Source organism: Penicillium arizonense, assembly GCF_001773325.1.
Source record: "Penicillium arizonense strain CBS 141311 chromosome Unknown PENARI_contig012, whole genome shotgun sequence".
NCBI classification, from domain to species: Eukaryota; Fungi; Ascomycota; class Eurotiomycetes; order Eurotiales; family Aspergillaceae; genus Penicillium; species Penicillium arizonense.
This window is the reverse complement of record NW_019173289.1, coordinates 688,486-704,748: the sequence shown is the minus strand read 5'-3', so window position 1 is coordinate 704,748 and position 16,263 is coordinate 688,486. Positions and strand designations below refer to the sequence as shown.

General features: G+C 48.4%; 5 protein-coding genes across 5 annotated transcripts; 1 reads left to right on the top strand and 4 right to left on the bottom strand.

Moving 5' to 3' along the window:
- Window positions 1–296: 296 nt before the first annotated feature.
- Window positions 297–1,418, bottom strand: PENARI_c012G02221 (uncharacterized protein; the record flags this gene model as incomplete). Its single annotated transcript, XM_022632831.1, has 1 exon — window positions 297–1,418. The coding sequence occupies one exon, from the start codon at window positions 1,416–1,418 to the stop codon at window positions 297–299; it is 1,122 nt and encodes a 373-aa protein (XP_022487234.1).
- Window positions 1,419–3,505: 2,087 nt separating this feature from the next.
- On the bottom strand, window positions 3,506–4,459 carry PENARI_c012G09775 (uncharacterized protein; the record flags this gene model as incomplete). The annotated part of the gene is made up of 2 exons (XM_022633023.1): window positions 3,506–4,192; window positions 4,256–4,459. 2 exons carry the CDS (start codon window positions 4,457–4,459, stop codon window positions 3,506–3,508), a joined length of 891 nt encoding a protein of 296 aa, XP_022487294.1.
- A 901-nt stretch (window positions 4,460–5,360) lies between these two features.
- PENARI_c012G05571 (uncharacterized protein) lies at window positions 5,361–9,119 on the top strand (the record flags this gene model as incomplete). The annotated part of the gene is made up of 10 exons (XM_022632913.1): window positions 5,361–5,409; window positions 5,464–5,657; window positions 5,717–6,198; window positions 6,251–6,702; window positions 6,751–7,397; window positions 8,020–8,074; window positions 8,145–8,185; window positions 8,244–8,673; window positions 8,756–9,042; window positions 9,102–9,119. 10 exons carry the CDS (start codon window positions 5,361–5,363, stop codon window positions 9,117–9,119), a joined length of 2,655 nt encoding a protein of 884 aa, XP_022487265.1.
- Window positions 9,120–10,369: 1,250 nt separating this feature from the next.
- On the bottom strand, window positions 10,370–13,362 carry PENARI_c012G11997 (uncharacterized protein; the record flags this gene model as incomplete). Its single annotated transcript, XM_022633068.1, has 5 exons — window positions 10,370–11,249; window positions 11,306–11,778; window positions 11,843–11,977; window positions 12,566–13,074; window positions 13,158–13,362. The coding sequence occupies 5 exons, from the start codon at window positions 13,360–13,362 to the stop codon at window positions 10,370–10,372; spliced, it is 2,202 nt and encodes a 733-aa protein (XP_022487210.1).
- Window positions 13,363–13,769: 407 nt separating this feature from the next.
- Window positions 13,770–15,452, bottom strand: PENARI_c012G07295 (cytochrome P450; the record flags this gene model as incomplete). Its single annotated transcript, XM_022632961.1, has 6 exons — window positions 13,770–13,932; window positions 13,994–14,624; window positions 14,675–14,804; window positions 14,864–15,007; window positions 15,057–15,087; window positions 15,139–15,452. The coding sequence occupies 6 exons, from the start codon at window positions 15,450–15,452 to the stop codon at window positions 13,770–13,772; spliced, it is 1,413 nt and encodes a 470-aa protein (XP_022487090.1).
- Between the last annotated feature and the right edge of the window lie 811 nt (window positions 15,453–16,263).

Here is a 16,263-nt window from a genome sequence, read left to right as displayed (position 1 = left end):
CTACATTCAGCGGCTTTACAAGCCCCAAGTCACCCTTCAACAGACCTCAGAATGAATCATGACCAATAGGCCCTCCCACTTCTTCTACAAAGCCATCCTCATCTTCAACCAACTACCTTTGCAAAATACGAAAGGCTAAAACAAGAAATTTGAGCCAGAAAATGTACCGATTTCAAGTCTCAACAACTGAACGATATTTACCAGGAACTGTGAACTATTAACCCCATCACAAGGCTGTTGAAATGCCAATGTCCATCTATATGCATACCCTCTCACCAAACTTAACGAACCAAAATTTATACCTTCATCCAAGCCGAGGTCAAATCAGCCTTAGCCGCATGAACCTCTTCCAGCATATGCGCCACCATGCGATCATGCGCAGTACCCGGAAGTTCAACCGACGGGACCTGTGCATCAGCCGCAAAGTCCAAATCTCCATTTGGCTGCATATTGGGCGTTTCCCGAATACGAACGGAGAGAGTCTCGACCAAGCGCTGCATATGCCGCAACTCACCCAGCGTGACTTGGGCTTGGATAGTCCATCCCAGCGCCTGGTCGTCGACTGAATGATCTCCGATTGTCACAGGTTGCTGGACGACCTTCTCTGGTGATGCGAAGTTCTCACTAGGTTGGTTCTCCTCTGGCTGACTTCGGCGGTTCAAGAAGCAAGTGCGGATCATTGCACGGTACCATGAAATTAGACGCGAACATATGATTGCCAGTACTAGCTGGTTCTGTGGGCGGAGGGCACATCCGCATTGCAGCATACTGCAGACTGCCATTTCTGCATCTTTGTTGCATTTCAGGACTGAGCCAGACATGCGTGGAGAATTGTGTTCGTTTTGACTATGGCTTCCGTTTTGGCGGGATAGGCAGTTGATCTGGGGGATATGGAGTGAGCGAAGGGATTGTGTTGCGGTGATAATGCAAAGAGGGCGGTTTTGGGTTAGGCATAGACCCGGCGTGGTTGGATTTGGGGGTGTTGTCAATGGAGACAGTTCTGGTTCTGGGACTTCAAAGGGGGGAGTTGTGAGGCTTTGAGGAGCTGTTGGGTTGGCGAGATGGGCGGGAAGCGTGAAGCAATCTAGAATCGGCTCACGATAGCAGTTATTGCCGTTGCAATTTGGTTGTGTTGTAAGAGAGCAGAGGTCGGAAACAGTGCCAGTTGGAAGAGATGATGTGGATAAGAAGGGATCCAGGCATAAATCAGGATTGAGATTGACATTTAGATCAAGATCTTGGTCTAATAGTGAGTCTGCATATAACCTGTCACTGGCGGATATCTCCACCGACGGTCTATCATCGTAGTCTTGACATTGCGCTAATATTAAATCCCAGTCGTTATTCTCAGGAGGAGTAGGGAAAGAAATTGGCGCCCTGTGGAAGCATAGATCATCGTTTGGACCTAGGACTTCCATTGCGTTGTAGCCTGGTTAGTGTGACCAGACCTCGTAGAACACGCCCCGAGGATTGTACCCAGAGCAATGAAAGGGATTGAATCGGAGACTAAGTCGGTACTCGTTCTGGCGGGAAAGGCGATTAGCAGAACGTACATCGAAGGATGGCATCCTGGCCAAATAAGTTGGAGGGTGGGGGCGTGTAGGAGATTGCGAGGTTTTCATGTAGGCCACCTTACGCTAATGCATTCAACTTGCTGACCCTGTTATTCTACGATCGTTTTCTGTGCCCATGTATGGCTAAAATAACCATTCTCAACCATGGAAACCATCAATCCCCTTCCCGTGGCTCGCTGATCTAGACTAGAGCCTCAATAGTTAGGCCTTTGGGGCAGAGAATGGCATAACAATGTCAAACCAGCGTGATCCGAATACATGGAAATAACGCTATTCCACCAATTGAAGGTAATATCAGGCGTTCTACTGTATGATCGCGGGAGATTTTCATTTCTGTGGACCCACCCTTGTCAATTCTGGATGATACAAATTACACATCTCTTGCCTATACCTGATGCTTACGAATCTGAACGAAGTCAAGTAGAGCACGCAAGACCTTTTTATCTGCGCTTTTTGATCTTTCCTCGGAGACTCCGTATAGGATCAAATTTCACAGTCGGCCCTAACCGAAGGTGGGGTGGAGTGTCTCTCCATGGAATATCTCCAAGAAGTTAGTGCTTATTTGAGATTTAGCATGCAGAGGGGTGAGGCTTCGGGGATACGACACGAAATTTCGGGAATTCGACACAAGGTTTCATTCCTACTGCATGAGATTCCTGCTTTTCCCTAAAATCGACATAAAATAATATATAATAAATGGCTAGAAGCTTTCGGGAACATGCCAATCACTTCTCGGCTTTGTCTATCTCCGTCCATCGCTGACGTTGAAGGGAGTGGATAAACCACGAAGAAACAGACTAAAATCATTCGATCAGTATGAAAATGAGCTTGTCCCTCTAATAAATCCAAAACTAACGGGGATCTAGCATCAGGCAATACCCACTTGGACAGAAAACATGAGCGACCATCGTATTCGGCCTTCACTCTCATCGAGACCGGTACCACCATGCCCGAAGCTTAAAGATTCTTGCGATAGATGCTCTTCCTCTAAGGTGCGCTGCACAAAGGGGAAACCCTCCTGTGCACGTTGCGACAAGCTAGGGTATACTTGCTTCTATAGCCCAGCACGACGGGTCGGCCGACCATATAGACCAAAAGGGTCAATCTCAGAAGAAAATCCCACCGAAAAATCACATCGACGGAAAAACGCCCCAACAACAACTTGTTTCATAGATGAGAGCGTTAAGCTCTACTCCCGCCTTTGCACATCTTCCAAACCAGTCGAGGTGAATCCCGAAAGCTCACCTTCAATCAGCCCAATCGATCAGCCCGGCACATCCAGCACAGCACGGCCGCCACTAGAAGCCCCAAACAGCCATGATAATTCAGATCCAGACTGTGTATTGGTCGCCTTGGATCTAATTTCATTGCTAGAAGTCTCCGCCACGCAACTCAGGGGCTCAAACCCACCAGACGACATTCTCCTCAGCGCAACGGCACAAGCCATAGGTGCAGCCATCGACCGCCTATGTACAGTTTTAGCATGTTCATGCTCCGGGCGGGCTGAAGTGGGAATGCTCGTTTCTGCTATATGTATGAGTATCATTGATATCCATACTGTGTCAATTGCGATGCTAAGGAGAGACTACTCCCGTGATGTGGTACTGAGTCCAATAACGCCTTGGGATACTCCCAGTATTGGGTCTGAATCCGAAACTGGGGCTTGTTTGGTTTTGGGGGAACTTTCTGAAGTCGCGAAGGTCATTTTGCAGTTTATTGAGGGGTATAACCACGGGAATGGGACAAATGGCTTCAGCAATGGTTCAGAGTTACCGGTGGGTATTCTCACCTCGCTGGCTAGTTCTTTGCGGGGGAGGTTGCAGCAGATTACAATTGATGCAAGTTCGTCCACGGGTGGCCTAGGTACGTGAGAGTGGGCAAAGTTTGAACAGGTAGTCTATAGAAATTCTATGTAAGTCATGAGTATCTATCTACATAAACCACTTCTTCTCTTGCCCAACCACAGTGAAGTCAATCGTTCCTTCTTCGTGTAGTTTCAATAAAACATGCATTATGGACGGTCCGGCCAAAGCGTCCATCCCCGGCCCGTAGATACTCGCTGTGACCTCTCGCGTCGTCAACATTGCCATGCCGTTGCCCTCGGCAAATGCAGCGAGTACTCTTTTCTCCCTCATTTCCCAGTGTCTGGTGTAAACCATGAGGCTAGCTGACAGATCTTCAATCATAGCGCCGTGTCCAGGATATCCGATTTTAAGGCCCCCGGCGCGCATATCATGTGTCATAATCCGTAGACTTTCCATGTATGTTTTTAGGTCTTCCAAAGCCACGCTGGTTCCATGACCCAGGACATTGTCACCTGTGAACATGGCTCCGTTCTCCTCCATGACAAAACACATGTGGTCTTTGCTATGCCCAGGTGTGAATAAAGCTTGCAGCGTGGCTCCTTCAGTCACGAATGTCTGACCGTCGTTGATTGGGTTCTGGCCCCGATCAGGGGTTGCCTTGTAGACAGCCGTGGTAAGCTCAGGGTACTTAGCAAGTAACGCCGGAACACCGCCGACATGATCGGGATGCCAGTGCGTCAGCAGTACATGGGATATCTTCAGCTGGTTTTTGTCAAGGTATTCGACCAGGGTTTTGAGCCATATTGGACAGCCCTGTCAGTCAAGGTTAACTTAAACTGCCTATTAATCAATAGCTTGGCTGGCAATTTCACAAACCTCACCCGTGTCTACTAAGATTCTGTCCCGGCCTTTTCCAACCAGATATGTGTTGGTTCCTTGTAGTTGCATGTCGCCAGGGTTTCCGCCCATGATTCGCACAACCTCTGGGCTGAGTTGCGTAACCGCCGGAAGACACGGTAGTCCGGCGTTTCTAGCAGCTAGATAGTCACCCCATCCTGACTGGGTGCTTTTGGTTGACATATTGGGGCTGACCCTTGGCGTATAGTCCTGAAACATTGGGAGTGTCAATCAGATATAGGGGCGATAGTCAGACTTGGAGACTTGTTACCTCAACTTATTTTCTCCGAACTATTTCACAATTCTCCGAGCCCACTAAATGAATACTGTGTTGGACCTCAGATCTAATAGGTGCCACACAGTGCCACAATCCAAGGTTTCCTCAATGAAGGAAGGCTAACGCACACCGGTGGTTTTTATATACTGACCAATAAGGGGTGCCGTTTTGGCGAGCGGGGTTGATTACCAACTACTATCTATGCACAGGGATAGCTTGTGATTCTGGTGATTTCTGCCTAGAACTATACGCTTGAATGCTGGTTTCAGCTGGCGATAAGGATTTTCCTATACTCATATACATTCGACAGAAAGCAAAATAGAACAAAATAGACAAAAGAACAAAGAACAAAAGAACATGATCGCCCTTCTAGAATAATGCAGATCCCTTAGTTATGTTTGCATGTTTCTGACTAAGGGTGGGCATAAAATCCACGGATAGCTTGCATACTGCGGCACGCGAGCCCTATCGGCATGAGTAGTTTACAACTTGTAGATGTAAGGAATAGATCTAGTTATGCATATGATATATCCTGCTTAATCTCCCACGTCAACGCCCTTACATGTGGTGAAATCACCAGGAACAGGCAGGTGGGTCTGGCCTAAATTAGCCTCTCGTGACCGCGACCTCCTTTCCCCGGACATGCTTCAACGTGGCCCTAGTCATTGCCTTCTGACACAGTTCTCGAGATCTTGTGTGCCAGGCGTCTTTTCTACGGTATGGCCTTTTTATAAGCGCCTGCCTTACCGTTTCACGTTACCGTTTCGCTTTCTCCGCTCTCCTTTCCCCACGGCATGATCCCTCAACATGGAATCACTCGTTTATGAGAACTCGCCCTTGGCCGACTACCTCGAAGGTTCGTCAAACTCACCCAAATTATGGAATGCAAACCCACTGACATCCGCGCCAGGCGAAGGTGGACACGAGGAGAGTTGGCCGGTGGAGGAGAACCAGAGCGATGATGATCGTACCACTGCTTTGAACTTTGCCCCTCGAGGGGCTTCCAAATTCCAGACCCGCGTTCGCAACAAGCTTCCGAAGCCCCTCGATCTCAGATGTACACCGCAGAGCGAATTTGCCGGTAAACTGTATGATGCTTGCTCGGTATGTCCCCTCTCCAGTTTGGGTTACTTCCGCCACGCTCACAAACCCCTCATTTCTAGTCTGCCTTGAACGTCCGACTACCGCGCAGCGACAACGAACGATTTTTGGAACAATTTGGTTACGTGATTGTCGCATCGCAGCTACTGAACGAGCACAGCGCCCCCTCCTACACCTCCGCCTCCGATGTCCTCTCAGCAACACAACCCACGGCCCTCCCTTCATTATCTACAACATTCGGTATACAAGGTGCCATTGTCACGGCCTGCACGTCTTTCTCTATTGCTTGGTTATTACATTGGAGTCGTTCGAGGACAGGGTCGGGACTAAATCCTAAAAAGGTTGGAGTGCTCCTGATCCTTGTTCCGGTTCTTGGTGTCTTGTTCTACGCCTTTGCGAAACGGCAATGGTTGAAATACCTCCGTCACCAAGCTGTAGACGCAGCTGGCACATTTATTGGAAATGCGCAGGGCTTTGATTCAGCGGCCTCGGCCTCTGTTGTTTTCATACAGGAGGTTGAACTTGTTTCCCGGGGCTATCGGATGTAAGGCTGTCAACTATATGTGGACCACTACAAAAACTAACCAGATCTATAGAAGCACACCCCTGCCCCCTATCAGTCGACTCGAGGATCAAGTACAAACGCGCCGATGCTTGAGACTGCGCAGAACGGTTTCAGAGTGCTTTTACTCAATGCTCGAGCGATACGTTCGATCTGAGAACACTCTTCGTCCGCTTACTGACGAGGCCGACCTCGCCAAATATTACGACATTTATGACATTGGACTGGAGGAACTTGGGGCAATTGAATCGTCCCTATCGCATCGAACAAATGATGACCAATACTCGCTGCGCGCCCTCAGGGATCTATTTGGGAAACTCTACAGTGTGCGGAAGAGCGTTTTATGTTGTTTGTTGGCTCTTAGTGCCGATGGTGGAGGCTCCGACATAGCGAGATGGAGTTCAGCTGTTGAAGAGATGCGTGAGCTCGCGGCAGTGACTGGAGACAGCATGTTAAAGATGACTGCTATCCTGAATGAGGAAGATCGTGTGTATCAAACTCCAGTAATGACTTGAAGCTAGCTAACTCTCCCAGGTGACAATATTCCTCCATCGCCATTGCCATCCGCCTCCGCGTCGCCAAGTAAGGATCATCTACGGGCCCAAATTCGACGATTCAGTTCCTTGTCTCAAGGGGTCCGTGCCTTGCATGCCAAAATGCACATTGTCAGCGAGGAGTCACACGCCAGCCTTGAGCGGCCAGACTCTGCTGACTATGAAGCTGCTCTCCTTGCACAATACGACTCGGTTGGCAGCGACCTGAGAGCCCTTCTTCAGGAGTGGGAATCCGGCAAGGCTGCACTGGTCAATCAAGACCGACTTAGTACTCTGGGCCGCTCGCGGCCACCAAGTACGTTGTTGATGCCCATGTCTCCCACTCCTAGCCTGGGAGGTTCCACGGCAGTCGAGGGCAGCCCAACCGATGCCCTCAAAGCGTTGAATGGCGAGGGCCGGCCGGACCTGACCCAAACCTATGATGACGAGGAGATTTTTGAAGCCGTTGTCCTTCCTGCATCAAGAAACAAGCGTGTGTCCTTGACCCGAGATGAGCGTCTTGCACGTGTACGAGAAGACCGTGCCAGACAGGCGACTGCTCGGGAAAAGGTCGATGCAAATACTAATATGCTTAAGGAGCTGGAAATGGTGATCAAGCAACGACCAGGGAACAACTCTTCCAAAAGGGTAACCAGCATCTAGACAAGGCTGTGATCTCTATCGTTTGCTTGATTCCTTTGACAGGACCTTCTACTTTCTTTCACTCCATTCGGCAGGTTTGACCACAACCAGCGCTAGCAGCTGGAAGTCACAAATTGATACCCACAACATATATAGACGGGACCGGCGACAGCGGAGTTTTATTGGGTTTTCTTTTGCGATTAGCTCTTTACTGATCTTTTCTTTCTTGTTTCTTTTGTGTGATTACTAGCTATTATTCTGTCTGTACAGTGATTCTGGCGATGGAGTTTTGTTCTTTGCATGTCAGCATTGACAAGCATCAGATGACTATTTGTATATTACAGCAGGTACTTGTGTAAACATTCTTATTTCTTTACAGTGAAAGTAGAAATTGTCTAGGGTCGCCCCTATAGGGATGTATAAAATGGAGGGATGCCTTGCCTTCTTGCCACCTGAGGCATCAAACTTTACCCAAAAGGGACATATCGCCAAACGCGACTGACCGCGTTTCTTCCCCACCCCCGAACGCGATCCTTATATTAGACTGCTGCCTCTTTCACCTTCACCCAAATACATACCCTTCCACTGTCTTCGCCCCCATCCCCTCTAACATCCTTTTTACGTTCAGAAATACCCTCACATTTTCCTTTTACGACCCTTAAAACACACAAATACCGACAAGAGTAAGTCCGCCAGCTTCAAAATCAAAGAGATTCTTTTGTGCGAAAAACAGATCAATTGACCTCCTTCTAGTGTTGGAAGCTCGTTTGGAACAGGCCAGCCTTCTGAAGCGCGTATGTGATATGGTGTCCCCAAACCCACGACGAACAAAATACTGACTGTTGCGGCCAGGTCGTCGACGCCATCAAGGACCTCGTCCAGGACTGCAACTTCGACTGCAATGACTCCGGCATCGCTCTCCAGGCCATGGACAACTCCCACGTTGCCCTGGTCTCCATGCTTCTCCGCGCTGAGGGCTTCTCCCCCTACCGTTGCGACCGTAACATCGCCCTCGGCATCAACCTGCTCTCCCTGACCAAGGTCCTCCGCGCCGCCCAGAACGAAGACATCCTCACCCTCAAGGCCGAGGACTCGCCCGATGCCGTTAACCTGATGTTCGAGAGCGCCGAGACCGACCGCCTCAGCGAGTACGATATCAAGCTTATGGACATTGACCAGGAGCACCTGGCCATCCCCGAGACCGAGTACGCTGCTACTGTCGAGATGCCCTCTGCCGAGTTCCAGCGCATTTGCAGAGATCTCAACGCGCTCTCTGAGTCAGGTGCGTTATATATCACTCGAGAAAAAAATTGCCAAGTCAGGCTGGCAGAGAAAAAGACCTTTAGCTAACCAAGCCCCCGCAGTCGTGATTGAGGCCAGCAAGGAGGGTGTCAAGTTCTCCTGCCAGGGTGACATCGGTAACGGCTCCGTCACCATCCGCCAGCACACCAATGTGGACAAGCCCGAGCAGAATGTCGCCATTTCCCTCTCCGAACCCGTCGCCCTGACCTTCTCCCTCAAGTACCTCGTCAACTTCTGCAAGGCCTCCAACCTGTCCTCGTCTGTGGTGCTGCACCTGTCCCAGGAGGTGCCGCTCCTTGTCGAGTACGGTCTCGGCAGTGGCCACCTGCGGTTCTACCTGGCTCCCAAGGTAAGTTTTGTATTTCAGTGTCTCATAGGTAATCCAGCTAACGCGGGGTGTCAACACAGATCGGTGACGAAGAGTAAACAAACCATCCGAGGTTCATGGAGGGATATGGGATATGCTAAAATGAAACTCTATGATAATGGAGAGAACAGAGTGAGGATAGTTCTTTCACTGCATCCCAGACAATGGGGGGATACCAAGACTTTCACGATAATTCACAATTCAGCGGTCGAGGTTTCGACATCGCCAACCTTTTCAAAACATTCACGTCCACTTCAGAGTACTTTCACATATTCTAAAATAATAGAAACGGCACAGAGGATATTACAAGATAACTCGGCAGGCATATAAAATGTATTTCACTAGTATCTAACCCCAATGCCTCTTAATCCAATCCACCCACCACTAGCGACCAAAGCCCAGTGTCAAAAGGGAACCCCTAAAAACCTCAAGGAACATGGGCAACAACCCCACAAATCAGCAAGGTCGCCAAAAAAAAACTCTTTCCAGCACTCCCCGGGAACAAGGGGAGCATCGTAAAAAACTGACCTGAGAAAAAAAAAGTGAAGCGCCATCCCCACCAGAATGATCGGAATCGAATGATACCATCCACTCCCCTCCAATGGAAGAAAGCAGAGCAAGGTATGCTGCGTATTGCACTAAAGTGTCATCACACACAATCTCCGCACCGACTCTCCCATGGGGCTCAAGAAAGGAGACCGCAAGGCCTCTTTTCCATCCCCCCGATGTTTCTGATGCCAAGTGCAGGTGTGGTAAAAGTGATCTAGGTCGCTCTAGGATCACACCAGGCCCTCGCGGGCAGGACCGGCGCCGACGCGCAATGAAGAACGACGGCGCGGGTTTGGGTTTTGAAGATTCCTCCGAATTTCTCATTTGCAAGGGGTCTCGGGCGGCCTGGGCTGGACCCAGGACGTCCCGAGGACGGGCGCGAAGCTCCGTCGTGTGTAGCAAAGAAACGCAGCATTGGTGGGGATGGCGCTTGGGGAGGGAAGGAAGTTTTTGTGACTCAAGAATATTTATAGGTTTGGAGAGTGGGGAGGGGGGTTTACCGCTTTCTGTTTTTGTGTGTTTGGTTTGTTTGTTGGGTGTTTGATTGGTCGGGTACGGAGGTATATATAACTCATTGTTTCTTGTTCTTGTTTGTCTTTTTCTGTCTTGGTTGGAATTGCTGGTTGTTTGATAGATTTATAATGGATTGTGGCTACTTGATTTCTTATGCTGAGTTGATAGATTTGTCTTCATATTGGCCTATCAGATACGAAATAACAGCCAAATCTGCCCAGAACTGTGCCCGAAATTCTCACCTTGATCATGAGCTGTTGGTTGGTATATTATCGGTTGATGTATTCTGGTCTCTCATAACTGTTTGTCCACTGAGTAGATTCCGACCCCGAGTGAAAGTACGAACTGGTACCGACGAATTGCGAAGTGCCTGTCCAGCGCCATCAACAGCCTCGATGATAGTCCAAGCAAAGAACTCCTCACTTTCAATCCGTGTCTCAAACCCGTGTTTTTCAAAATGCCCGATAAACTCATACCTACCCCACTGCTGCCGCGAAGCATAAACCTTCCACCCTTGCACTTCAGTCGCCCCATTCCAAGAAACAAACCAAACAGTCGGACCCCCAATAACCTCAGACATAGCATAAACATCCGGAGAAGTCGTCGGCACAGTGGTAAGATTAGCCTTCCAAGCACGATACCAATAACCAGTCGGATCTTCCAATTTTGCCTCAAACACCACGCGGGAGCCGTCCAAAATATGCTCACTAAGGGATTGTTCAGCTCCCCAAGAAATAAAAACATTCCCACTCTCCAAAGGCTGTACACTGCCTTCTTTATCCACAAGAAGACCCCGAGGCGAAGAGTATCGATGCATGAGAGTGACATGCATAGCATCCATATCGATGCGCAGTACAAGACCAGATGATGAAAGTGCTGTCTGGTGATGTTTATCAAACGCGTTATTGAACAACGATATCGTCATGCCTCCTTCATCTTCATCTCGGACTCGGACATGGTGTTGAGAACTAAAGTTCAAGCCGGGCTCGAATGTAAAATCCGAGTTATTGCCGCCGAGTCTCCACAAGATGGATCCGTTTCGGGGTGATATCTTGTATATAGTACTTGTGTGCCGTCCAGAGATCAAGTAACCCCCATCTTGTGTTTTGTCGGCTGAGTTGATGTGACTGATTAGATGTTAGCTGGGACATTGAATAATGCTGCAAGACTCGAAAATACATACAAGAAATCCCAATCTGTTTCGGGGGTAAGACCGTCGCCATAGAGGCCCCATCCAAATTCCATGTTCGAATCCTTGAGATCAATGTAATCGGCCGGATCCCAGGTAAAGAGGACTGTTTGAGATGCAATGTCGACTTCTTGGAATCCAGTCGTCCTCAGGAATCCACTCGCTGGTCCGCCGTATGGTGAAAGATCCCACGGTCTGGTCATTATCCATGTTGTCAAAACGGCGGTTCCGTTTTCGACGATTTTCAATTCATGAATGTCAGAATCTCTGCCAGCTTGGATTTCAGTCGAGTCTCGTTTTCCTTCGGTCGTATGTAGATCTCTGTCTAGAACAATAGCCGATCCTGTTGATTTGATGCCATCTATATGTGTCAACTCTGTCATACACAGCTTGTCATGGCCGGCAATATGACAGGGATGGAAGTTATTCGCGAAGTCATTATCCTCTGCGCCATTCCACACTAGTTCCTGTATAATTTGTGAGTGAAATGTATGATGATAGACCGGTATACCTAGATAATGAATGACTTACTCCAGTGTGACTGTAGATGTATGGACCGTCTTTGTAATTGGAAAGGTGATACGGAGAAATGAATATATACCCTGGAGTGACATTGCCCTCTTCATAGTGAGTCACGTTCAAAACAGGGGCGCAGAGATCTGGCCGCTATCGGGACATTTCAGCCGTTGTGTTTCGAGGATTGTCAGGGTTAGAATTCATACCGACTGAAAACACTTGGTCAGGCTTTCCTTTGCCTCCAATGCATAACATGGTGAGAATATCATCCAGAGAAGGAGAAATCTCCACAGGTTCCTTACAGCGGCCATGGGTCAGGCGTATTGGACTGCACGAGTTCCGGGATTTGCAGATGCTGTCTTTGGATTTGGCAGGCTTAGAGAAAACATTCTTTGGCAAGTTAAGAACGATAATCCGTCGATTTTTCTAAGGATGTGTCACCTCAGCTGCAGCTCGAGAATGCAAGGGAGATCATCCATTCTACAAAAGTGACAGATCCAAAGATGATCATCCAATGTTACTTTTTTTGCGTACATATACCCCCGCCATCTTTTGTTTTTCTTTCTATTCCTTTGGTCCAAAGATCTGAAGATCTGCAAGACCTAAAATGAGGCTGTCTTGCATACTGTAATTGGGTAAAAGCTGTAAATACTCAAATTATAACTTCATCGAAAGCCCCAAATTCTCAAATGCCCGAACAATATACCTTTCCCCGTTAACGTCCACTTTGTCCCCTACCTTCCAACGCTCCTCGCCAGCAAACCCATCTACGATAGAAGGCAAAGTCCCAGCAACCTCCCCAACAACATACTTTTCTTTCCACACAGACTCCCACTCCTCCCTCCTAGCAGTAACACCAGCACCAGACTTCTTAACGACCAGCGCACCAGATGGATCCCTCATTCGCACATGAGTCTGAGTCTGCCGTAACGCCAAATACGTACCCCAAATGCGCCCAAGGAAAGTCTTAACAACTTGCACTTCCCCTTCGCGATCAGAGCCAGAGATATCCCCATTATCAGACTCAAGAACCCAAGAAATACCCCCATTGCCCCCTTCAGGCCCCTTCCTGAACGGCAATTCCCTCCAGATCTCCTCATACTCGCACTCAGGCGCACCGGGTAAATCGGATCGAGGCATAACACCCGTTTCGAGATCATCGCCATTAGGCAAGGAAACAAAGGTACCACAGTCGACACTTTCAAATGCATCGTGAGAGTCAAGTTCGTGGGAAAAGGATACTCGTACTGCGCGGAGGTTAGAATATGTCTCATACTTTCCCGACTGGATATCTGCATCGGAATAACATATCCGATATACATGTACATACAAGGATCTTGACTCTCGATAATCCGCTGTCCGGCAATCGCCCAGTCAATCATGCCTGTTTCCTTTTCCATTCGTAGATCTAGATACCAGTCTTTGACGGACATGACGATTGTATCTGTTGTTTCCGAGGGCGGGTCTGGGAGCCAGCGGATTGAGATCCGCGTTGAGAAGCGGCATTCGGATGTTGCGGGTTTGGTAGCGGACATTGTTGGAGGCTTTTGTTTGGTGTGTGTGCTTGATGTAGGACGGTGTTGAGTCTTTAGGAGTTGGATTGGGTTACGAGGTGGGTTGGGCTGGTGATGTTATTTGTGTGACTAGGTTAGATGTGGCCGGGGTAATTGGTGCCCAGTCGGCAATGGGAGATCTTATAGAGACGAATTGGGAATGTCGAAGAGATTCCTGTTAGTTCAGATGGAGATGTTGCTTTTTCTTATCTTCCCCTCATGCCCCGCATCGGTTAGAAGTTCCGATCTGGCGGAGTCTGCCGCTTAGAAGATATACAAGTATTCATCTAAAGCATGCTAATATCTAGATGAGACTGAGTGTCTTGTATGATGTTTCTGACATTCTTTGTTGGAAATAGATATTATCCAATACGTCACTACACTGACTATCATTCAACAGCAGTGAAAACCAATTTACAACTCTGCCCCTTAGGCCTCGAAGAAATAATCTGATCATCCAACTTCATAGAAGCAGTCATATCCCCCGCAATCGTAGTCCTATACCGAGAATACACCTCCCGAAGAAGCACCTTCATCTCAACAAGCGCAAGACTAAACCGCAAATCCATTAGCAGTTAAACACATTCAACCCAAAACAAAATACACAACTTACTTTTTCCCAGTACACCCCCTCCCACCCGTAGCAAAAGCAAAGAAAAGCCTATTTCTCTCTGCAGCACCCCGTTCCACAAGCCATCGATCAGGCCAAAACTTCTCCGGCTCCGGAAACACAGTCTCATCAACCCGATGCACAGAATAAGGCTGACAACTAACAATAGTATGCCCGGGAACGAAGAACGAATCAATAACCCGTCCCCCAGCAGGGACATATCGCGGCAAAGACATAGGAATCGGAGGCGCACAACGCAATCCCTCTTTAATAACAGCATCGAGGTAGACATAGCTATCAAGAGATGCATCAGCCGGGGCAGAAGCCAACTCTTGGTATAGCCGCTGCTGGAACTGCAGATTATGTGGCTGTGACAGTTCCCACATTAGGAAACAGAGGCCGTCGCCGGTTGTGTCGATGCCGGCGGCCATGTGGTCTTTGCATTCTGCTGCTGCTTGCATTAGGTGTAGGTTTGATTCTTTGCGTTTGAGCTTTTCCATTAGGGAGTGAGGGTCGTGGGTTTGGATGGCTGCGCTTTCTTGGACGTATTTGTTTGCCTTTGGGGCGCTGCGTGGGTGGAGGAGGGTTGGGAAGTAGGGGGCTAGGGTTGGGAGGTAGTATTCCAGTAGGTTTTCTGGGATATGGTTAGTTATGGTTGTGTTTTGGAATTGGGCCGATGCTTACTTTGGAGACTTTGATGGTAGGTTAGTTCATGCATGATTTCGTAGTCTTGGGGATCGTTAAGTGATCTGAGACCACCGGGGCTGAACATGAAATGGGTCACGCAGTCGAGGGCGTAGCAGTGGAGCAGGGACTGGTTGGTGAGATGGGTTAGTACATGTGTCTCTATAGTCCCCTGTGGTCTCGACGTACATAGACATCCACGCTCATCTGACCAGCTTCGACACACTTGGATACGAATGTTGTGGCTCGTTCATGGATAGCGGCCATGGGCTTTTCCTTCATGATATTGGACATGGCATATCGTTCAGCAAAGATACGTTTTCTTTTGCTATGCTACTTATTGTCAGGACAATGCTGCATAACTACTGTTCAGAAGACTCACCTCATCTTTCTGCAAAGTAGAGAACATCGTCCTGGCTTTTTATCAACGATCTGCTAAGCCTATGCCTGGGAGTGGTACTCACTTGATCTTGAACTGCCTGAACAGATCATAATACTCGGTTTTGTCATACCCACTCCCCCCAGAAGCGTAGATCTCCTTGATAGCATCCAGACTTGTGAATGATACCTCATTCGGTCCGAGCCTGACCACCGGCCCATAGATCTTATGCAATGCATGGATAGATTCGCGCCGGTTAGCAGTGAATTCTTGGTACTTGATCCACAGACTTGTGAATCGTGTATACCATGGCCCTGGTAATTTTGACAAGGGCGAGAGCAACCCTCGAATAACAATGAATCCGAAGGTCAACACAGCACCCGCCCACAGTGACAGCATATTGACGTTGTAGAACAATGTTAGTTTCAGTGTGATAGAAGATAGTACCTAATAACTCAGGAATTCAAGATGCAGAATTCTTGTAGCCCTATATATACCGATCGCATAGGACTTCATTATATGGAGAAGACCGATAGACCTAGCCCAAACGGCTAAGGTTAGCCGATATCATTGGAGTGCGGGGATAAGCGCGATAACGTAGGAATACCCCACGCCAAAAAGGGAAACCATAGGAGAATCTGAGATTGAATGTTTAGGTAATTGGAGATATGTTAGTGCTTCCCTACTGAATCCTATCCCTGTATTTTGTGGCGCTTTGATCTACAGATAAGGCGGAATTTACGACAATAGAAAAATGATCAACATGATAGTTAGATCTTCACATCATGGAGAGAGCCTATGAGGAGATGTTCAAAAATTGATACTAAGTCAGACCTCGTTAAACGCACTTCAATATTGGTCATCTTTGAACTTGCCAGTGACTAACTACTACGATAGAGTCAACGACCGGATCCGAGGCCGAAACCAAAGCAACAAAGCCAGATTCTTCCTTATTCCAATTGTAGTAAGCAAGCTGGATATGTCTCCGGGGCACAGCATGTATATTTCAATGCCATCTTTTGTCTACTGTCTGATACCATACCAGCCACGTGACCTATAAAACTATCCCCAGGACATGCTGTGATGAGACTGTGGCTTGTTGAACCTGCTGCTGTTATCTCTTTGGTCGGCCTAACAATCTGCAAAGGTCCAGTGGACCAGCACTGCCACTGAATGGGGAGTGGTGTGGCTCATCCGTTTCAGTGTCAGG